This window comes from Ovis aries, chromosome X, assembly GCF_016772045.2.
Source record: "Ovis aries strain OAR_USU_Benz2616 breed Rambouillet chromosome X, ARS-UI_Ramb_v3.0, whole genome shotgun sequence".
In the NCBI taxonomy this organism is placed as follows: Eukaryota; Metazoa; Chordata; class Mammalia; order Artiodactyla; family Bovidae; genus Ovis; species Ovis aries.
Window position 1 is genome coordinate 123,204,940 of NC_056080.1, and position 24,624 is coordinate 123,229,563.

Consider the following 24,624-nt stretch of genomic DNA (forward strand, 5'->3'; position numbering starts at 1 on the left):
TTACAGAACTCCGAGTGAATTTTTTTTGTCTTCATTTTTATTTTTGCAAATTTTTTGTCTTTAATAATAGTTCTGGAATGGAGAGTTGAGGTGGTTAAAATTGTCATCATTCATGCCATCCACTATGCTGCTGTGCTGTGCTTAGTCGCTCAACTGTGTCTGACTCCTTGTGACTCCATGGACTAGCCCAGCAGGCTCCTCTGTCCATGGGGATTCTCCAGGGAAGAATACTGGAGTGGGTAGCCTATCCCTTCTCCAGGGGATCTTCCTGACTCAGGGATTGAACCGGGGTCTCCTGCATTGCAGGCAGATTCTTTACCAATTGAGCTACCAGGGAAGCCCTTCTCAAAACCCCAGAATCAGACTGTTGCTCATGCCAAATTTCATCCGTAATTCTTAAATAAACAAAATATATGAATCAACATTTCTCCAAATAAGATATACAGATTGCTGAGGAGCACATGATAACATGCTCAACATCACTCAGCATTAAGGAAACATAAATCAAAACCAGAATGAGATACCACTTCACACCCACTAGCATGTCTATGATAATAAAAAGAAAAAACAAACATGGACTGTGGCGAGCTTTGGTGAGGATGTAGAAAAATCAGAACTAATACATTTATGGTGGGAATGTAAAATGGTGCAACCACTTTAATAAATAGTATGACAATTTCTCATAAAGTTAAACATAGGGTTACTGTATAACTGAACAATTCCATTCCTAGGTATGTCCCCAAGAGAATTAAAAAAAAAAAAACATATCTACACAAAGACTTGGACATAAATATTCACAGCAACATAATTCATTAATATTAACAGCAAAGTGGAAACAACTCAAACAACAATCAGCTGATGAGGAAGTAAACAAAGATGTATTATGTCCATACAATGAAATGTAGTATTATTCAGCCATAGGAAGGAATGAAGTATTGATAGTTGCTACAACATGGATGGGTTTCCCAGGTGGCACAGTGGTGAAGAATCCACCTGCCAATGCAGGAGATGCAAGAGACATGGGTTTTATCCCTAGGTCAGGAAGGTCCCCTGGAGGACAGAATGGCAACCCACTCTAGTATTCTTGCCTGGAAAATCCCATGAACAGAGGAGTCTGGTGGGCTACAGTCCATGGAGTCACAAAGAGTCAGATATAACTGAGCGAATGGGCACACACAACATGGGTGAACCTTGAAAACATGCTAAGTGAAAGAATCTACACACAAAGGACCAATATTATAGGATCCATCCGTATGAAATGTTCAAAATAGACAAATCCATGGAAACTAATGTAGATTATGGGCTGATAGGGGCTTTGGGGAGGGGACCAAGTGCTGGGAATTGACTGCTAATGGATACAGGGGATTTTCAGGAGTGATGAAAATCTTCTAGAATAGATAGTGGTGATGGTTGCTCAACTCTGTAAATCTATTAAAAACTACTGAATTGTACAGTTTAAAAGATGAGGAGAGCAGCATTGCTATCTGTGAAATCTAAGAAATCACTGCCTAACATAAAGTCATGAAAATTATTCCTATGTTTTCTTCTCAGTTTACTTTTTGGTAACAGCTTCATTAAGATATAATCCAGATACCATAAAATTCATTTTTGAAAGTGTACAATTCACATTGCCTAAGGGTACAACTTGAAACTAGTAGCAAGTCCTGGAGATATAATGCACAATATAGTGACTAGGGACAATAATATCATACTGTAATCATCAAAATTGCTAAGACACTATATCTTAATTATTCCAGCCACCAAAAAACAAAAATTATGTGATGCAGTAGAGCTACCATGGCAATCATATCACCACGTATAAGTGTATCAAATCAACAATGTTGTATACCTTAATGTTATAGGTCAAATATATTTACATTTTTTAAAAGATTAGAACAGCAAAAGCATGTATATCAAAAGAAAAAACACACAAACTGGGCTACATGAAAACAAAATATATGCAATTACCATAGAAATAAATTATATGACAATAGCTATCAAAATATTTTTCAAACATGGTAATATATGTGCTTCTTTATTAACTCATGAAATAAAATTTAGCAGTGGGTTTAACAAGTACCTTAAATTTAATCTAGGGCTTTTTTCCCCTTTTGAACTGGTTGCTCACTTAACCCAAAGCCATTTATTCCCTCTTAGAGAACATAGAAGTATCTCTGATTTATCCGTTAAGAGCTGGTTTGCACTGTTCAGATACAGGCAATGGGCATCTTAGAAATCAACAGAATCCTCTATCCTCTACTTCAGTAGATCTGAACCATTTAGGGGAGGGCAGACTTCTTTGAGAATATGATGAAAGCCCAGAAAAATTTAAAAACCCCAATATTTTATATACAATTTTAATAATTCACTAAGTCCATTACCTTCATTCATAGAACCAGGTTTACAAATCTCTATTCTGCTTGATGTCATTTTTGATCTGCTAATCCTTTAATATCATAGCTAAGCACTACTACCTTGGAGAGCAAAGTGCAAACCTTCGTGGAATATCTGAAAGACCAAGGAGCAAATTCTAGTTATCACTGACAGACTGAATGTTCACTCAAAAACCACCCTAAGACAAACAGTGTAAGACATAGGTCTCCTTTTAAAGATTTCATGTGCTAATAAAAAAGATTTTTCTCTCCCTTACACTGTACACTTTTGACAATGGAGACTATATTGTATAGCCATCTTATTTGGCATTAAGTTAAAAGTTTGTGGATATAAGTAACAAGTTGATGTGGCCTCTGAAACAAAGCTCTTACCACTGTATATATATGATCGGGCCCAAGGACATTTTAAAAGATATTTGAAAGTAAATTGCCAATATCACATTTCACTACAAATACTGTCATATATATTTAACTATATTATCACAATACCATATCTCACTCAAGAAATATAACACTGATACACTATAATTACTAATTTGGGAGCCCATATTTAAATTTCCCTTATTGTCTCAAACATGTCATTTATAGATGATAAACTACAAGAACATTGAAGATGTGTCACCATGCAAACACAGAGCCATAAGCAAAATGTGAGAAACTTATTGATTCAAGGCAGTTAATGAAATCCCTGTGCAATCATTATCTAATTACTAGGCTAAGTGAACAGAGACTTCAATGACTGCCTATGACAAAGAATACAGATTTTACAGAATCAGTCAGGGAAAGTCATGTAAAACAATAAAAATGAAAGTCTGGAAGAAGGGGATCAGATTTCCAGAGTTATCATATTAAATTGCTTAAAATGTCTAGTTTCAGCAAAAAATTACAAAACATACACACACACACACACACACACACACACACAAAGAAGGTATGGTTTATACACAGGAAAAAAGATGTCATAGAAATTGTCCTTGAGGAAGCCCAAATGTTGGTTTCATTAAAGACTGAACTGGCTATTTTAAATATCTTCAAATAACTAAAGGAAACCATTTAAATAATTTTTTAAAAGTTATGAGAAAAATGTCTCATCAAATAGAGAATATTAATAAAGTGATAGAAATTGTTTTCAAAAGGATCAGATTGAATTTCTGGATTTGAAAAGTGTTGTAGCAGAATGAAAAATTCACTAGATGGGCTCAACAGATTTCAGCTGGCAGGAAGAATTAGCAAATTTGAAGATAATTCAATTACCATTGTCTAGACTGACGATCAGAAAGTAAAACAGAATGAATAAAAACAAACACAGCTTCAGAGAATTTAATGGTGAGACACCATTAAATGGCCAACATATACATAATGGGAGTCCCAGACAAGAGAGAAAATAAAAAAAGAACTGGAAGGATATTTAAAGAAACAATGAATAAATACTTCTCAAAAATAGTTACACATCCACAAACTCAAATATTCCCTAGTAAGATAAACACACAGAAAAAGCCATGTCTTAGTCAAACTCTCAAAGACCAAGAAAAAAATCTTGAAAGGAGGAAAAGATAGCTGATTTCCATCCAAAACAATGGGATCTACAAGTCAGTGCGATGACATATACAAAATGTTTAAAGCAAAACACTGCCAACCAAGAATTCTATATTTAGCAAAAATATCCTTAAATGAAGAAAAAATAAAGACATTTCTCAAGTACACAAAGACTGAGAGAATTAATGGCCAGAAGGCACATCCTATAGGAAATGCTAAATAAAGAGAATTCTTCAGGCTGAAATGAAAGGACACTAGACAAAGAAAAAAAACAACAACAACAAACCAACCCTCTCCTCAAAAAAAAAAAAAAAACCCACAAAGAAGTAGGGAGCACTAAAAAAGGTAATTAAAGGTAATTGTATAGATAAATACAATACAAATCTTATGGGGGGGGGCATTTTTCCTAGCTACTTTGAAAGATAACTGCATAATACAAAAGAACAAAAAAGACATGCAACATACAGAAAATGGAAAAATGGCAGATGTAAATACTACTTTATCAGTAATTACTATAAATGTAACTAGATTAAGAAAACCAGTTAGTAGGAAAAGATTGCCAGACTTTTAATAAACACACATGATCCAACTATATTCTGTCTAGAAGAGATACACTTTAGATTCAAAGATACAAGTAGATTGTAAGTAAAAGATGAAAGATTTTTTGGCCACACCATGTGGCATGTGGGATCTTAGTTCCTTGACCATGCTCCCTGCATTGGGAGTGCAGTCCTAACCACTGTCCACCAGGGAAGCCCAGCTGTAAGTAAAAGCCTGGGAAAAGATAAATGGTGCAAACAGTAATCAAAAGAGAGCTAACTAAGTGGCTATACTAATTATCAGACAAAATAGAATTTAAGATAAAATTTGTTATTAGAGAAAACAAAGGACATTTTTTATGATTAAGGAATGTGTTTATCATGAAGATTTAACAATTATAAACACATTTCCACCTATCTACAGAGCTGAAAAATATATGAAGCAAAAAATGGCAGAACTGAAGGGAGAAATAGAAATTCAATAATAACCACTGGAGCATTTATTACCCCACTTTCAGTAACAAACAAACGTAGACAAATGACCAAAAAGGAAATAGAATACTTGAACAACGCTATAAACCAACTAGACCTAATGGACATCTATCTATACAACACACCATACAACAATAGCAGAATATATGTTCTTCTGAACTGCACATGGAACATTCTCCAGGACAGATTATATGTTAGTCCATAAAATGTCTAATTTTTTAAAGGACTGAAATAGTAAAAAAAAAAAATGTTCTGCAAACATTAGATACCAATAACATAATAAAATTTGGGACATTCACATATAAATGGATAGTAGAGAAGATACTGTAAAATAACTACTGGTTCAAAGAGGAAATCACAAAAGAAATTAGAAGATACATTGAGATGAGTTAAAGGGAGAGTATGGTATATCCTAAATATCCCCAGAAAGAAATCTATAATTTTTAAAAGCTTATATTAAAAAGTAAATAATATTTCAAATCAATAACTTAAATTTCCACCTTAATGAAACTAGAAAAATACAGTAAACTAAACACAAAGCAAGCAGAAAGAAAAAAACATAGCAAATTGTTGTTTATTAGTAAAATATAGATTTAGCCCTCCCATAACTTTGAGTTACAACTCATTTTGAGTTAATTTTTGTATACAGTATGAAGTAAGGATCAAGATTCTTTATTTTTTCCTTCTGGAAGTCCAACTATTCCAAGGTAATTTGTTGAAAAGATTATCCTTTCCAAGCTGAATTGCCTTGACACCTTTCTTAAAAGTCAACTGCATATATGCCTGTAATTATGCATATGCACACACTTATTTTTGGACTTTCTTATTTTGTTCCATTGATCTTCGATGCCAATTTGTTCTTTTTCAAAATTAACTACATCTTTTAGTTACATCTTTTACATCTTTTGTATTTATATATAAACTTGAAAGCAGTTTGTCAGTTTCTTCAAAACTGCCAACTGAGATTTGACTGAAATTGTATTGAATCTATAATCAATTTGGAAAGAATTACCATCCTAACTATATTCAGTCTCTCAATTCATGAATATGCCATTTCTTTACATTTATTTAAGTCTTTAATTTATGTCAGTAATCTTTCACAGTTTCCAATATTAAAAAACACATATATTTTTGTCATATTTATTCCTAAGGATTTTATATTTTAAATGATACTTTCTTAAAATTAACATTTTATTGTTCATTGCCAGTATATAGAATACAACTGATTTGTATCTTCTTCTGTTTAATAGATTTTTCTTCATTATGTATCATATTTTCCTGTTTCTTGGCATTTGTGATAAATTTGTGTTGGATGTCAGACATTATGATTTTACCTTGTTGGACGCTGGATATATTTGTATTGTTTTAAATACTCTTGAGCTTTATTCTGGAAATAGTTTGACCTCTGAGGCTTGCTTTTAAGCCTTGTTAGGCAGGACTAAATACATCATTAGTCTAGGGAAGTTCTGTACAATAAAATTGTATGCAAGTCACAAATATGTGCCACATATGTTGCATTTTATAGTAGCCACATTAAAATACAGTGAAAAGAAATTGGTAAAATTAATTTAATTACATATAAATATATTACACATATAATGCATTCTATTGATACTCAAACCAGGAAAAAAGTACAGAAAATAAAAAATAAAAAAACCTGTAGACCAATATCCTTTATGAACATAGACAGGAAAATCCTCAACAGAGCACTAACATATTTGAATCCAGCAATATATAAAAAGAACATACCATAACCACATAGAATTTACTCCAGAAATGCAAAGTAATTCATCATATTAATAGTCTAAAAAAGAAAAATCCTATGGTCATATCAATTTATATGACCAGAAAAGGTGTTTGACAGACTTCTACTCTGATTCTTTTTTTAAACATCTAAGCAAAATTGGAATAGAATGCAATGTGCACAACCTGAACCGCAAAACCTACAGCTAACTAAGTGCTGAAAGAAGACTTTCTAAGATCAGTAACAAGGTATATCTGCTTTACATACTTTTATTCCACTTTGTACTAGAGATCCTAGATAGTGCAATAAGGAAAAACATTGAAGACGTACAGATTGGAAAAGAAGAAATAAAACTGTCTTGTGATTCTGTATAAAGTAAACCCTAAATAATCTATTTTAAAAATTTCATAGAATAAAAAAATGAAGGCCACAAAATACAAACTCAATACACAAAAATCAACCATATACTAGCAATGAACAATTGGAAACTGAAATTTTAAAAGAGAGTACCAATGTAAAATGTAAGTAAAATGAAATACTTAGGCATTCAGTTCAGTTCAGTTACTCAGTCGTGTCTGACTCTTTGCGACCCCATGAATCGCAGCACCCCAGGCCTCCCTGTCCATCACCATCTCCCGGGGTTCACTCAGACTCATGTCCATCGAGTCAGTGATGCCATCCAGCCATCTCATCCTTGGTCGTCCCCTTCTCCTCCTGCCCCCAATCTCTGCCAGCATCAGAGTCTTTTCAAATGAGTCAACCCTTCACATGAGGTGGCCAAAGTACCGGAGCTTCAGCTTTAGCATCATTCCTTCCAAAGAAATCCTAGGGCTGATCTCCTTCAGAATGGACTGGTTGGATCTCCTTGCAGTCCAAGAGACCCTCAAGAGTCTTCTCCAACACCACAGTTCAAAAGCATCAATTCTTCGGCACTCAGCCTTCTTCACAGTCCACCTCTCACATCCATACATGGCCACAGGAAAATCCATAGCCTTGACGAGACGGACCTTAGTCGGCAAAGTAATGTCTGCTTTTGAATATGATATCTAGGTTGGTCATAACTTTTCTTCCAAGTAGTAAGCGTCTTTTAATTTCATGGCTGCAGTCACCATCTGCAGTGATTTTGGAGCCCCCAAAAATAAAGTCTGACACTGTTTCCACTGTTTCCCATCTATTTCCCATGAAGTGATGGGACCGGATGCCATGATCTTCGTTTTCTGAATGTTGAGCTTCAAGCCAACTTTTTCACTCTCCTCTTTCACTTTCATCAAGGGGTTTTTTAGCTCCTCTTCGCTTCCTTCCATAAGGGTGGTGTCATCTGCATATCTGAGGTTATTGATATTTCTCCCGGCAATCTTGATTCCAGCTTGTGTTTCTTCCAGTCCAGCGTTTCTCATGATGTACTCTGCATAGAAGTTAAATAAGCAGGGTGACAATATACAGCCTTGACGTACTCCTTTTCCTGTTTGGAACCAGTCTGTTGTTCCATGTCTAGTTCTAACTGTTGCTTCCTGACCTGCATACAGATTTCTAAAGAGGCAGGTTAGGTAGTCTGGTATTCCCATCTCTTTCAGAATTTTCCACAGTTTATTGTGATCCACACAGTCAAAGCCTTTGGCATAGTCAATAAAGCAGAAGTAGATGTTTTTCTGGAACTCTCTTGCTTTTTCCATGATCCAGCGGATGTTGGCAATTTGTTCTCTGGTTCCTCTGCCTTTTCTAAAACCAGCTTGAACATCAGGGAGTCCACGGTTCATGTATTGCTGAAGCCTGGCTTGGAGAATTTTGAACACTACTTTACTAGCATATGAGATGAGTGCAATTGTGCGGTAGTTTGAGCATTCTTTGGCATTGCCCTTCTTTGGCATTGGAATGAAAACTGACCTTTACCAGTCCTGTGGCCACTGCTGAGTTTTCCAAATTTGCTGGCATATTGAGTGCAGCACTTTCACAGCATCATCTTTCAGGATTTGAAACAGCTCAACTGGAATTCCATCACCTCCACTAGCTTTGTTCATAGTGATGCTTTCTAAGGCCCACTTGACTTCACATTCCAAGATGTCTGGCTCTAGATTAATGATCACATCATCATGATTATCTGGGTTGTGAAGATCTTTTTTGTACACTTCTTCCATGTATTCTTGTCACCTCTTCTTAATATCTTCTGCTTCTGTTAGGTCCAGACCATTTTTGTCCTTTACCGAGCCCATCTTTGCATGAAATATTCCCTTGGTAGCTCTAATTTTCTTGAAGAGATCTCTAGTCTTTCCCATTCTGTTGTTTTCCTCTATTTCTTTTCATTGATCGCTGAAGAAGGCTTTCTTATCTCTTCTTGCTTTTCTTTGGAACTCTGCATTCAGATGCTTATATCTTTTCTTTTCTCCTTTGCTTTTCGCCTCTCTTCTTTTCACAACTATTTGTAATGCCTCCCCAGACAGCCATTTTGCTTTTTTGCATTTCTTTTCCATGGGGATGGTCTTGATCCTTGTCTCCTGTACAATGTCACAAACCTCATTCCATAGTTCATCAGGCACTCTATCCATCAGATCTAGGGCCTTAAATCTATTTCTCACTTACACTGTATAATCATAAGGGATTTGATTTAGGTCATACCTGGATGGTCTAGCGGCTTTCCGTACTTTCTTCAATTTAAGTCTGAATTTGGTAATAAGGAGTTCATGATTTGAGCCACAGTCAGCTCCTGGTCTTGTTTTTGTTGACTGTATAGAGCTTCTCCATCTTTGACTGCAAAGAACATAATCAATATGATTTCGATGTTGACCATCTGGTGATGTCCATGTGTAGAGTCTTCTCGTGTTGTTGGAAGAGGGTGTTTGCTATGACCAGTACATTTTCTTGGCAAAACTCTATTAGTTTTTGCCCTGCTTCATTCTGTATTCCAAGGCCAAATTTGCCTGTTACTCCAGGTGTTTCTTGACTTCCTACTTTTGCATTCCAGTCCCCTATAATGAAAAGGACATCTTTTTTGGGTGTTAGTTCTAAAAGGTCTTGTAGGTCTTCATAAGACCGTTCAACTTCAGCTTCTTCAGCGTTACTGGTTTCATTTTAGGCAAAAGGTTAACAAAACATGTATAGATAGGACTTACACATTGAAAACTACAAAACATGGAAGAAAGACATGACATACGGCATTCACAGATTGGAAGACTCAGCAGAATATATTTTCACTCAGCCTAAGATTTTCAAGGTTCATCTATGTTGCAGTATGTATCAAAATTTCATTCCTCTTAAAGACTGGATAATGATAGTATACCACATTTTGTTTATCCATTTATTTGTGGATGGTCATTTAGGTTGTTTCTACTCTTTAGCTATTGTGAAAAATGCTGCTGAACATTTGTGTACATGTTTTTGTGTAGAATGTGCTTTCGTTTCTCTTGGGTATGTAGCTAGGAGTAAAATTGCTGGATTTATGGTAACTCTATGTTTAACTATTTGAGGAATTGCCATATGGTTTTCCAAAGTAGCTGCACCATTTCACGTTGCCACCAGCAGTGTGTGAGGGGTGCAAATTCTCCAGATTCTAACCTACACTAGCTATTCTTTTATGAAAAATTGTTATAGCTATCTTGGTGGGTTTAAAGTCGTATCTCATTGTGGTTTCAATTTGAATACTCCTAATGATTCAGAAAATGAAGATCATGGCATCTGGTCCTATCACTTCATGGGAAATAGATGGGGAAACAGTGGAAACAGTGTCAGACTTTTATTTTGGGGGCTCCAAAATCACTGCAGATGGTGACTGCAGCCATGAAATTAAAAGACGCTTACTCCTTGGAAGAAAAATTATGACCAATCTAGATATCATATTCAAAAGCAGAGACATTACTTTGCCAACAAAGGTCTGTCTAGTCAAGGCTATTGTTTTTCCTGTGGTCATGTATGGATGTGAGAGTTGGACTGTGAAGAAAGCTGAGTGCTGAAGAATTGATGCTTTTGAACTGTGGTGTTGGAGAAGACTCTTGAAAGTCCCTTGGACTGCAAGGAGATGCAACCAGTCCATTCTGAAGATCAACCCTGGGATTTCTTTGGAAGGAATTATGCTAAAGCTGAAACTCCAGTACTTTGACCACCTCATGCGAAGAGCTGACTCATTGGAAAAGACTCTGATGCTGGGAGGGGTCGGGGGCAGGAGGAGAAGGGGACGACCAAGGATGAGATGGCTGGATGGCATCACTGACTCAACGTACATGAGTCTGAGTGAACTCCGGGAGATGGTGATGGACAGGGAGGCCTGGCGTGCTGCGATTCATGGGGTCAGAGTCGGACATGACTGAGCGACTGAACAGTATGACCTCATTTGTGTCTTTCTGCAAATGTCTATTCTAGTGCTTTCTTCTTTTCCAAATTGAATTGTCTTTTTATTATTGAATCGTTATCATTCTTTATATAGTCTGGGTACAAGTCCCTTATCAGATATATGATATTTCATTACTTTCTTTTATTCTGTGCATTTTTTCATTTTCTTTATGGTGTCCTTGAAGTACAGTTTTTAACTTTCACCAAGTCCAATTTACCTATTTTGTTCTCTTTTTCCTTAGCTTTTGGTGTCTTCTCTAAGAAACCATTGTTTTATCCAGGGTTATAAATATTTACTCCTTAATTTTCTTCTTAGAGTTTGATACTTTTTATCTATTAAACTTAGTTCTGGATTCATTTTAAGTTGAATGTTGTATGTGGTGTGAGGTAGGAATCCAACTTTATTCTTTTGAATGTGAATAGCCAGTAGTCCCAGTATGCACAACTGATTGACAAAGGTGAAAAGCAATTCAATGGAAGAAAAATAACCTTTTCAGCAAATGGCAAATGAACATTGACAGGCAAAAACCAAACAGAAGAAAAAAACCCTCAATGTAAATAAACTTCACCCCTTAAGCAAAAATGAACTCAAAATTGATCATAGAGCAAAATGTAAATGTTGCAACTAGAAAACATGTAGAGGAAAACACTAGAGGGTAAGGTCAGTGTAAATTGAGTTTTTATAGCTACTGACATATTTCCCTCTGGAGAAGCAAGTAGAACTTTTAGAATGAGTCATGGATGCATTTTATATTTTCCCATCCCCTATCTTTGAACTTGTCTTTCACAGGATCATGCTGATATTGAGTGGAAGTTTGCAAGGACGAAGCTCTGGATGAGTTACTTTGATGAAGGTGGCACCTTGCCACCTCCTTTCAACATTATCCCCAGCCCCAAGTCATTTCTATACCTTGGCAACTGGTTCAACAACACCTTCTGCCCTAAAAGAGACCCTGATGGTAGACGGAGAAGGCACAACTTGAGAAGCTTCACAGTAAGGCCTTTAAAAATTGTCTCTTTGTGAAAACAACTGTTTTCTCCTTTCCCTCCTTTGTGGCATTCCCTATCTCAAACATCATAAAACTACTCCAACCTACAGATGCTTTGGGGGTTTGTCAAGCAGCAGCTCCTGTGTCATGTTTCAGTCCTAATATTTAGAAATATGTTTGAGTGGGTGGGCTGCTGGGACACTGCTGATATAAGCTTTCTGTCCATTTCCAATGACAGGAACGCCATGCTGACAGCCTGATACAGAACCAACATTACCAGGTAAAGATTCTTTATATGAACTAAGCACAATAGTTCTTGTTCAGTTGTCTGAACTTGGATAAGTCACTTATCCTCCCTGAGCCTCAGTTTCTTCATTTGTAAATTAGGGATGATTAAACGTAACTCAAAGTGTAGTTGTGATAATTGAGTGATCAGTATGTATGTATTTGTGTGTGCATGTGTGTCCTGGCAGTGCCTGACATATTGCACTAAGTGGTGGCTATCATCATCACCGTGACTAACACAAAGTTGAGTGACTATGTGTATACCATTCCCAGGAGGCTAAGTTAAAAGAAGCCATCCCTGTAAAGGAGAAGAACGTATTGACTTTAATAAAAAATATCTTGACTATGTAATTATTGGACATCGAAATCAGCAGATTTTGTGACACTGAAGAATGACTTTTTCAACTTTATAAAAGGAAGAAAAACTCTCATCTTACTAGGAGGGTTAAAGTTTAATCCAGCCTGAAGGGAAAGGATATTGACTGTGACCACTCAAGGATTACTCTACTCTGATTATTCTATTAATATGAATCATGTTTACCTTATGCCTGGGTGGAAAAATTTTCTTTTGGGTGAATTTGATCTCACTGGCCCACTCTGCCACCAAATTTGGACACATAGTAATTCTTCATTTAGCCAGTGGACTTAACTGGGGGTTTTGTAGAAAATGGTTGGATCCTGTGAGAATTTTCCATTGCAAAGACAGTCTAGGCATATTTTCTTCTTGTATATGTTCCTTATTGTACTAAGAGTCCAAGAAGGAAACTGAATGCCTTTTCATGTTTTTGTTTAAATTCCAGGAAGTTATCAGGAATTTAGTCAAAAGATATGTGGCAGCTATGATAAGAAATTCCAAAACAAATGAGGGACTAACAGAAGAAAATTTTAAGGTAATTTGGTCATAAAGTGGTTTAACTTCTCATTTCACATTTCTTAAGCATCATTTAATCTTCACAGTATTTGAAGTTTCTGGTGATGGAATTTCAACTGCCTATGATACAGTAAAACCAGTTACAGTTCTTCCAATAGATGAAGAGATTTTACCAATGTTTGTCACACCACCACAGTCAGCTTTATGAATAATAAAAATACACAGTCTTTTAATAGTCTGAATGTTTCTCAGTGTGGGAATTGAATGCTTTAAACGATGTGGCAAGGATGTGTGAGATTTAAAGGTCTTCTTTACTTAAAAGATATGATAAAGACAAAAAAAACTATTATTAAAACGTAACATTTATGATATCCTAGCATTACACATTTTTGCTTGTCACACTGGAATGCTATCGGCATCTAGTGAGTAGAGACTAGGGTTGTTGCTAAAAATCCTACAATGCACAGGACAGATCCCTTTAACAAAGAACTGCCACACTCAACATGTCAATTGGTTGGGAAACCCTATCCTAGAACACATATACATTCTAAGGAATGCATGAAGGCTGTTATCCTAATCTACATAAAACTCACCAGTTGAGGGCCTGCTACGGAGCACAGTGATGAGCAAGATAGAAGCAGCCCCTACTCTCCCGTGGAGTGACACACAATAATAATAGAGGGTGATGAATGATGGAGTATTCTAACAAGAGCAACACAAGGTACTGTGGAGACATAGAAATGGGGGGACACCCAGCTGGGACTTGGGGATTTGAGGTAGGCTTTTCCGAGGAAGCCATATTCAAGCTGAGGTCTAAAGAGGGGCTAGTTGGGTAGAAGAGTGTTCCAGAGAGAACAGCAGCACATGCAGAGACTCAGAGGCAAGAGAGAATATGTTCATACAGGTGGGCAGTGGCGAGCCTGGGGAAAGAGTAGAAAAATATGATACAGGAGAGATGAATGCATACCAGGCCTTGAAAAACCTTGTAGTCTGTGGTATGGCATTTTTCCTTTTTCATAAGGTCAGTGACAAGTTACTAAAAAGTGTTAAGCAAAAGAATTAAATCATCGGATGTAAGCTTTTCAAAGATGATTTTTAAAAGAGCAATCTAGCATCTAGGCAGCCAGTGAGAGATAGAAGACATTTCACAGGGACTTGGATAAACAGGGTCCCCTGTCCCAAAATGGGGCTTCCCAAGTGGCTCAATGGTAAAGAATTGGCCTGAAATGTAGGAGATGTGAGTTTGATCCCTGGGTTGGGAAGATCCTCTGGAGGAAGAAATGGCAACCAACTCCAGTATTCTTGCCTGGGAAATCCCATGGACAGAGGAACCTGGTTGGTTACAGGCCACGGGATCACAGAGTCGGACACAACTGAGCGACTTGAGCACTAGTCTCAAAACAGCAGTCTCATCACCTGACATTCCACTTCCCTAGTTTTATTCCTGAGTCCTAAAGCTTTTCCTCTTCTGTATCTTTCTCTATGCAGATATCAATGAGAGCCAATACCCTACTCTAATACCGTCATTGTTGGTTAACATTTCAGTCTGTTGGTGTACTCCTGATAGGGAGGTTCTGAAATCAACTTTACCAATTGCACATTTTTTTTCCCCAATGGCCAGCCCCGCCCACAGATTTGTTACTATGTTTTTCTTGTGGTAGAATATACCTTGTGATTTGCTATGAGACAAAAACCTGGAACATTCCGAAGCTTCTTAACATAATGTGTCTTCTCTCTTGCCCTAGGAATTAAAGCAGGATATCTCCAGCTTTCGATATGAAGTGCTTGACCTCTTGGGAAACAGGAAGCACCAAAGGAGAAGCTTTTCCACTAGCAGCACTGAACTCTCGCAGAGGGATGATACCAACGATGGCAGTGGTGGGGCTCGGGCCAAATCCAAGAGTGTCTCTTTCAATGTAGGCTGCAAGAAAAAAGCCTGCCATGGGCCACCTCTCATCAGGACTATGCCAAGAGTCGGTGGTGCCCAAGGCAAGTCAAAAGCTGAGTCATCAAGCAAACGATCCTTCATGGGTCCCTCTCTCAAGAAACTGGGTCTCCTATTCTCCAAGTTTAATGGTCATATGTCCGAACCCAGTTCAGAGCCAATGTACACCATCTCTGATGGAATTGTTCAGCCACACTATATGTGGCAGGACATCAGATATTCTCAGATGGAGAAAGGGAAAGCAGAGGCCTGTTCTCAAAGTGAAATTAACCTCAGTGAGGTAGAATTAGGTGAAGCCCGGGGCACTGCTCAGAGCACTGAATGCCCTCTAGCCTGTTCCAGCTCTCTTCACTGCGTATCCAGCATCTGTTCCTCAAATTCTAAACTTTTAGACTCCTCAGAGGATGTATTTGAAACGTGGGGAGAGGCTTGTGACCTGCTCATGCACAAATGGGGTGATGGACAGGAAGAACAAGTTACAACTCGGCTCTAAGTCAAGCCGTTATCACGTGTCCTGGAACTCAGAAAATTTCTCTTTTCTTTGCTCTCAGAGGTGACATAGAATATGATTCCCTCACTGCCCCCCCCCACCCCCAACCAGACAGGAGAGTGAAACTCCTATTGCTTTTACCATATTTTATAGCTACATTCATTTTTTGGTTCTTGTTATTAGTATTACTATTATTTGCCTTTTTATACCTATTAAACAGTAAGTCCATTTCATAACCAACTGAAGGGGTATTTGCCCCTAATCAGCAGAGGTGCAGTCAGGTGCTTAACCCTTTGGCTTTGCTTTTCTTACCCTTGCTTCCTTGAAGCTCCAGGTGCCACTTTGCTACTGTCGCTGCCGCACAGATTCCTGACCTTCCTTGGGATCTCACACCATTTCCCCACAGGGCTGAGGGCTGTGCTCAGCAGTCCCCACCAGCTATCAGATGAGGCAAACTCACCTGCCTATGTTTGTTGCCCTTCAGTGCTCCACGCTGCCCATTCTGGTTCAATGAACAGCATCAAAGGGAGACTGAATAGACTCCAAAGAATTGTCAGCTCGTGGTTTCTAGGTATAACTGGCTTTCGTGTTTTTGTTTTTAAACACTACAACTTCTCCTTATTGTGGGGGCTGTTGAGTTTTTTGTTTCTTAAAGACTTGTGAGTTTCCTAATGTATGCCAGTGACTATTTACCCCCATAGTATATGTCATATCTAATAAGTTAGTGAATTCCTTTCCTGTGTTTGTATATTTCAGTTAGCTTACTACATCTTAAAATTTGACAGTATCAAGATTAGTATTTAGGATGTAGACTCTTTTAAAAACTTTTCCTGCACTCTAACCAATAGTCACTACATCTCATACATTGGTAAGAAAAAATAATTAGCTGGCATATTTATAGGGTTCTATCTACTGATGATAGTTTTAATCATAAAAACCTGGATTTGAAAATATTTTATCAGAAAAATGACATCTTGCTGAGGTGTCAGAATCCGAAAACAACTTCATTTTAATTAATTGCTCTCTGATAAAACAAGAACAACAAAACAATTTTAGGTCTAGATAATTTGATTCAAGTTGCAGTTTTAATGCTCAGTGGAGACAGTGGAATTGCATGTGTAAACTGATGTTAAATATATAACATAACAACCCTAGTGAATTCATGGAACTACAAACATGATCCAAATTCTACTGTCTTTAAAGAAAACTGCATTATACACCAAAAAAAAATTATTTTCCACAGCTTAAGAGTACCTCATCAGACAACATAGGTGAAGGTGAAAAAATGAAGCCCATAATGCTCATGGTCATCATGTTAGACCTGGTAACCAGTGACTGAGGACCTGCTAAACAAGGGTGGTTCTTGCCAACATTAGCACAAAGGAATCCCCAACTTACACTCTTCACACATGACCTAAAATAGCTCAAGGTCTAAGTCCTGGTGATTAAATTAACACATAGCTCAAAAACATAAGAAACTTAATTAGTTGTCACCCTGTTTTTGTAAAGGTCAACAGTAATAGGAAACCGTCTAAATTTATGTGTATACTTTCTGGCAAAATTTAATGAAATGCAGCATTCTCAGTGCAAATATGGTTTTGACAGTGTAGTTTCTGTTATTTGAATTGATTCCCATTCTAGCTCTAGCTTCAGTAATGGACAAAATATTCTACAGGGAAAAGACACAAACTGGGGATAAGGGGGAAACAAGAGGAGGTGTTGAAGAATAAAGCTCAGATTCAGGAAAAGGTGACCAAGAGAACAAGCTGCATCAATATCCATTTGGCAAGAGATTATCACAAAATAATTCCTCAGCGATCATACTCAAACCTCCTGCTTCTCTAAGTGGGACTATTCTAAGTGGCCCTGACATCATTAACAGGTTACCTTCCAGAAGGAAGTTTTCTAAAGTTACAGATTCAACTTTCCCAGTTTCCAAATTCACTTTGAATAAATAGCACCTAGGCTACATTTCTTTTCATACTGATGGCACCAGAAACCAATAGATGGCCCTATTTCATCTCTCTTACAAATGCATGTATTATGATAACCTAGGCTTAATTGTTCCAGCAGTTACTTTATCAATTTGTCAGAAAATAAGAATAGCCAGGGATAGAGCCATGGTGCAAAATACAGTCTTCTCTCAGTTATGTGCCAAAGAGAGAATATGTATAAGTCATAATAGCAATCTCTACTACTGAAAGAAACCAGTGTCATATTTCATTCCTTTTCAGATTGTCTCAGGGTTATTGTCTTCATGACGTAGGCTTAAGATTTCACCAGCTATGCTGAGGCCTAGCTATGTTGGGGATTGAAGCCAGTTAGCTGTTAAAGCTAATCAGTTATTGCCCTAATGTCTATGATGGTGACACCAACATTTTAAACAACTCTAATTCCAATAGAAAGTAGGAAAGGAAAGAGACTTGTGTTAACTCTGGATCAGCTACTATCAAGAAAGACATTTCAAATCAAATGTTTAACTATGTTCTCTGACCCCAGAGAAGGTATAAGTCAACTTCAGAGTAAATTTATAAACATAAAAGTCAGAAGTAAAAGAGAACCTTAGTGGGGATCCACTCAATTCTAAATTCTTATTTTACAAATAGAAAAAAATGAGGCCCAGAAAATGATAATGACTTGCTCAAGGTCAGAGAGCCAGTCAACAAAGCCAACTCTTCTAGATCATAGAAACAAGACACTTACTATTAAGCATATATAAACAAAGGAGATGTGGAAATGGACTGGCCACTGTACCTTTTTGTTCATTTGCCCAAAATGCCATGAACTCCATAATTTAAGACTGACATATTTATATGTAAAGTTAAAAATGTACTCCAAAGTCAAATATAATAATAAATGATTCAAGAATCACTATTTGTCTAAGTATACCACGGTTCACCTCCACAACAGGTGAATTTCTTATCATTTATGGACGCCTATATTTGTTTGATTTCATCATATTAACATCTCCTTCATAATAATGCACTCCAGCACTCTTGCCTGGAAAATCCCATGGATGGAGGATCCTGTTAGGCTACAGTCCATGGGGTGGCAAAGAGTCAGACATGACTGAGTGACTTCACTTCATAATTAGTAAGGGTAAAATTGTTTACAAAGAAAATATCTGAAGTATATTCAAAAATGGCCGTTGTTGAAGTAGGTCCTCCACTTACAGCTTTAAATCCAGTGGCGTATAAAGAAAAAGGAATGATTCCAAATTCAAAGTCATTATTTTTGGAAGATGTCAAATTTTATAGGGATATAAATCTCCAAGTTATACTCCTGTCCACTTATATAGGCATACTGGAAAATTTTCTGATATTTTTTGCCTCTCATAGTCATTTTTCATTCCACTCTGACCTAATTTAGGGCATTTCAGCTAAGTTCAAAACATCTAAACATTTGTCTGCACTTGATTAAAGACACACACACACCAAACCTCTCCCCACCATGGCCTTTACCTTCTGAATGACTTAAAATGAATTGATAGCTTAGCTAGGAAATATAAATAACCATTTGACATTCATATTGCCTTGTGCTGAGATAACAGTTTAAGTGGCCCAGATCTTGGTTTGTTCAACCATATAGGAAAAAGTACTTGAAGTGAGTCAGGCATTCTGTCCTATTTAAAAAGTACACAAGAAAAAATGATCATATTATTTTGGTAATCACATTTCAAAACAGTGTTAACAGATTGCTTGTATACACACAGCTAATACAAGCTGATGTAGTTATTTGAATCACTTAAATAACCTTTCTATGTATACTTGTCAGCTCCCTTCAACCCCAAACCCTGTGGCTTTGCCTCAAATCTGTGATTGTTTCTTTGACATGCTTTATCCAGGTAACTGTTCCAAATACACACTTTGTTGGTGTAGAACTAGTCATTGGGAATAGGGTACCCCAATTCAGTGTGAACATTACTTTAGTACAGAGAAATGTTATTTTTACTGTATTTCCAAAGACCCTTCCCATTGCTTTTTCCAACAGATGTGGGTCATTGTTTGCACTTTTTGGGGATGTTTGTAAAAGTGAGAACCTTATCTGTGTGCACGTGCACACACACATATGCAATGAAACTTAATAGCATTTGATTGCTCTGGCTTGGCCCTTCATCCCTTTTGGTAATTACTAAACCATTTTGAAGGGAAGGGGACAGGAATAGGCTCAATGGAAAGAAACTGCCTGAGATGTGATGAGGAATTGCTAAAATGAACCGCCAAGGCAGCATCCACTGTAGTACAGCTGTTCAGACAGCGCTCAGGATTTGGTGTTTCCAGTTTAAAGGAAAACCAAAGCTTGTCAGTCAGAAGAGAGAACCTACCTATAAAAAACAAATATATATTTTTTTGTGAATTAAAGTCTGCATAATTCAGATTTACTGTATACTTGAGATATTACTACTCATATGTTGATATGTGGCCTAGGATTTTCATCTATATACTGCATGGTGGTCCAGAGAAGGTGCTGGTAGGCGGTTTTGAGAGCTTTAAGAAATTGAATGCTTATTAAGAAACAAAGGAGTTAATTGCTGGAATGATACAGGCAGCTGACCAGGGTGCTCTAGCATTTTTAAGCTCTAGAGTGGATTTGTATCTTATACTTGTTAGTTTATTGGATCTGAGTTGTGGTCTTTTTCTAAAGATACACCATGAGTGTTTGTGGTACTTGAAAGACATGTACATATTAAGAATTATTAATGTTTAAATATAAAATCAAGCAGAATGCCCTTATGCCAAAAGCTCATCTAATGCGAAAATTGTGAAAGTTCTGTAGCAGCTTCTCCTTACTACCAAATGAAAGGCAATTTCCATAGCAACAAAAACAGCCTGCAAATTTTGGTCACTGTAATCAACCTTCACCAATCCATGACTATAGCACACATTTGCCCTAACCTCATCCCTCACCCTCAAAAAAAATAAAGCCTCCTGATAACTCCAAATGACTTGATAGAACCAAAACAGACTAAATGAAGAAGAAAGAAAGGCCTGCAGTGTGAATGCCATTTTCAGCAATGTGCAGGGTATTTTGCTCTTTGACTTTGTCTATGAGCAAGTTCCAGAGCCACCTAACACCCCAGGAGCTGCACTTCAACACAGGCATACACACGAGACATCACTCTTGGAGGCAGTGTGACTTTTATTTTAGCCTATGATAACCAACCATTTGCAATACTAGGTTTGGCCATTTTGTCTTGTCCCACAAAGTTCAATATATCCCACAATACTCATCGGTACTCATCACCTTCTAACCTAGTAACCCTCTTGACAATTCTCTGGTCTTATACAACCCTTAAAATTGGCCCTTGGGTGACAGGACAAAAAGGAGGCTTTGGACTTTTATGGGGAGTGCTTGAAGTACTTGGTGTGGTAAAGAGATAATAGGAAAAGCTTTCAAAGTAAGGACTAGTATAGATAAGCACTTGAAAATGTAGTGCTAAATCATCACACCGTCAAACTTTTTCAATAACCAAACTTAGGTGGCGCTCCTTGATTTTTAAAATATGTAGTTTCTGGATTAAAACAACATCATCTTCTCCCTTAACACAACCCAGAAGTGCAACAGTATATGAAAACTATCTATGAAAAACCTGCAAATCTTTTTTCAAAGGTTGAGTTATAAATATTGAGATTGAATTTCAGATCACAGCACATTCTCACCTTGTGATCACTGTATTCCTAAATTCAACACATCAGACTCATAGTAAAGTTACATTTTAAATTGTACAATATCACTCTTTTATAAATATGTACATATGACCAATTACTGAAAGAATGATTTCCCCAAATTTTATCTAAGAAATAAAATTAACTTACCAAAACTCTACAGAAAAGAGAAATAAGAAGTAAAAGTGGGAGAGGGTAGTATGGAAGAAAGCTAGATTCTATATCTGATGTCATAGTTCGAAAGTGAAAGTTGCTCAGTTGTGTCCGACTCTTTGAGACTCCCATGGAATTCTCCAGGCCAGAATACTGGAGTGGGTAGCCTTTCCCTTCTCCAGGGGATCTTCCTAACCTAGGGATCGAACCCAGGTCTCCTGCATTGCAGGTGGGTTCTTTACCAGCTGAGTCACAAGGGAAGCCCAACAATAATGGAGTGGGTAGCCTATCCCTTCTCCAGTGGATCTTCCCAACCCAGGAATTGAACCAGGTCTCCTGCATTGCAGGTGAATTCTTTACCAACTGAGCTATCAGGGAAGCCCCTGTCATAGTTTGGCCTCATAATTTAGGATAAACATATAAAGTGAGATTATAAAATGAGACTGGTATTTTCATAAACATGACAATTAATATGCCCAAATTAACGTTGTTCTTCAAATTCTTCTAAGTAGCCACCTTAAGTTGTACCCATATTCGAATGTTGACATTACTCAAACCATCATGGACTCCTGCTTTGGGGAGGATGTTCAAAACACACAATACAATATCTGAATACCCTCAATGGTAGAAAATAATAATCTTATAAAATTAAATTCTAAGAAACAGTCAAAACTAATTTTAGATTCATACTTGATAAAAATTTGGACAATTGAGGTTAGTTCTTTCTCTGGTAAAACATAATTTTCAATTGCTGTCACACAATATGCACTTTGATAGGCACAATTATAAAACAACAAGTTTCTTGTGGGGTTTGTGAAGTAACCTGAAACTGTTCTTTGGAATCTAGTTTTTTCCTTATCAACTCTGAGGAATAATTTGTGTACAACTACCTGCATCTAAAGTGTACAATTCAGTGAGTCTTCACAGTTGCGTATATCCCTAGAATCATCACCACCAAAATCAAAATACAAAAATTTCCATCAGCCCCAAAAGAAGACTCGTTCCTCTTTCAAGTCTGGAATCTAGTTTCAAACATGCTTGGAACAGTGCCAGCCTTACTGGAATAAGTTTATAGCTTCCCAAGGAGGAAACATTAAAGAACACCATGTTTAGATTTAGAAACATCATTGATTTGAGAACAACCTTAATGACTTAGCTCTTGAAATATTTGTATTTAAACAGTAAAACACATTCCAATTTGCAATGGCTTATGTTGTAAATAAACTCAGAATTGGCTTCCCAAACCTTATTTGATCCATAAGAAATCATACGTCATAATACAGAGGCTCTGACAGCTAGGCTGTTAGCAGGAAGAAAGAGCAGTAAAGAAAAGCCCTAGCCGCCCCAGAAAATTGAAGGGAGGGTTTTGGATTCAGAAGGTGCTCTAGTAACAGAAATAGGGGGCAGTGCTAAAGGGAGGATGGCAATAGCTAGCTGAAATTTCAGGTCACTTTAAAATCACATGTTCACACTAGGTATTTCCTATATAAAATATAGTCATATTATTTGAAGTTCAGGTTCATCCATTTTCGGTCTCATCTTGTAGGACTTCCTTTTACAATATGTATTAAGCAATCGGTTTAAATAACCAAAGCAATGTAGCCTGTGGTCCAATAAGCAGAGTGGTAACTGTGCTTCGTAAATACTTGGGCAGGAGAAGCAGTCAGAATCCTTGAGTGTCTAGTAGGATTCATTGAAACCAATCACACTAAAATGAATGTTACGTGAGCTCAAGAGGAAACCTTGAAACCCAAGGGATTAATACATTAGTCTGTAGTGTTCTTAATGTTAAAGACAATCCAAAAAATTATTAACCTAAAAACTTTTAACTGTTCAAATTACTCTTCTAACATAGCAAAAGTAAACCCATATGTTCTCTAGTGAAAACATTTTAATTTGTCTGTTTCTTATAACATATAAATGCATACCAGTGGTAGGATTCAAGAAAATATCACTATTTAAACTCCTCACAGGATTCAAGATTTCTCAAAAACAGGCTGAAACTGAGGATGAAGAATTTCTTCCTATTCAAAACAATGAATGTAGTTTGGAGCCAACATTTGAGGAAGATAAAGAATACTTTTAGTAAACACAGGCAGTGTTTAATTAACTTTCTTAGCTTAGTTGGAGGCCCCAATTACACATCACACCACACAGAAAATGTATGCATCAAACTTCAGGTTAAAATTGTATCTCCTGAGCTTAATCATGAAAAAGGAAAATTCCAAATGTGTTTGTGTAAATGGCATTTTGGCTTTACAGACTACTATTTTAAAAGCTAAAAACTTGAGAAAACTATTACTTTTATTTAAATATGTTCTGTAGGAAGCGCAAAGCTGTCATCCTTAAATGTGTTAAAACGTATCTTGTACAATAAAAAGATTTTGTGTGTTTTTAGCTTCAGTATAAACAAAAATAAAGCATTTACTTTTTCCTCTGAAATGTATGGCTACTCAGATTTAAGGTGTTCTTTTCCTCCCTTTTGCAACATAATCATTTCTAGTCACCTATTGTTAATAAACATTTGTGAACAACAATGAATTTTACACTATAATTTAACCAGCATACACACTTAAGGGAGACCTCCACCATCCAATATATTTTTAAAAAGTAGATGATTAAGAATAAACATTATTATAACTCTAACTTTTATACTTCCCATTAAATAAAGCTGTGTTAAATACTTGGAAAACTGTAAGCATTCATAAACAACTTTGAGGTGATGAATGAAGGGACTAGTACAGCTACAACTTACAATACTGACAAAACTGAGTATCCAAAGAATGATACATGTCGTAGAGAGCTATTTCAACCTGTGGATCAGTGAGAAGAATCATAAACTGAGGTTAAGCTGGTCATTATTAAGCTAGTATAATCTGAGTACATTTGGGTAATATTTTCTGAAGCTATCAGTTGACATTTCTTTTCAAGCTTTTTTTCAGTAGTCATGGACTCTAGCAATTAGCTTTCCCCTAATTAATTCAGATTCCTGAAAATTTGTCTTTTATTTTACATAATTAACTTTTAGGCCATCAGAGCACTGGTTAGGATATCAGACCAGCTTAACGTTCAGTCAAATAATTCATTGCAAGTGCTGGCCTAATTATTTTAAGTGTAACTGGATATATAATATTTATACATTGGTTAGATAAGAATTTAAAAAGCAGTAACATATCTGGAAAAGATGTGCAACCACTATAT

General features: G+C 36.7%; 1 protein-coding gene across 1 annotated transcript in view; it reads left to right on the top strand.

The window, feature by feature from the left end:
- Positions 1-23,865, top strand: part of TRPC5 (transient receptor potential cation channel subfamily C member 5) — a 343,345-nt gene extending 319,480 nt beyond the window's left edge. The window contains exons 8-11 of the mRNA XM_027963151.2: positions 11,815-12,018; positions 12,252-12,293; positions 13,099-13,188; positions 14,915-23,865. Coding sequence (XP_027818952.1) covers positions 11,815-12,018; positions 12,252-12,293; positions 13,099-13,188; positions 14,915-15,607 — 1,029 coding nt within the window. The 3' untranslated portion in view covers positions 15,608-23,865. The remainder of the gene's footprint in view (positions 1-11,814; positions 12,019-12,251; positions 12,294-13,098; positions 13,189-14,914) is intronic.
- The last annotated feature ends 759 nt before the right edge of the window (positions 23,866-24,624 follow it).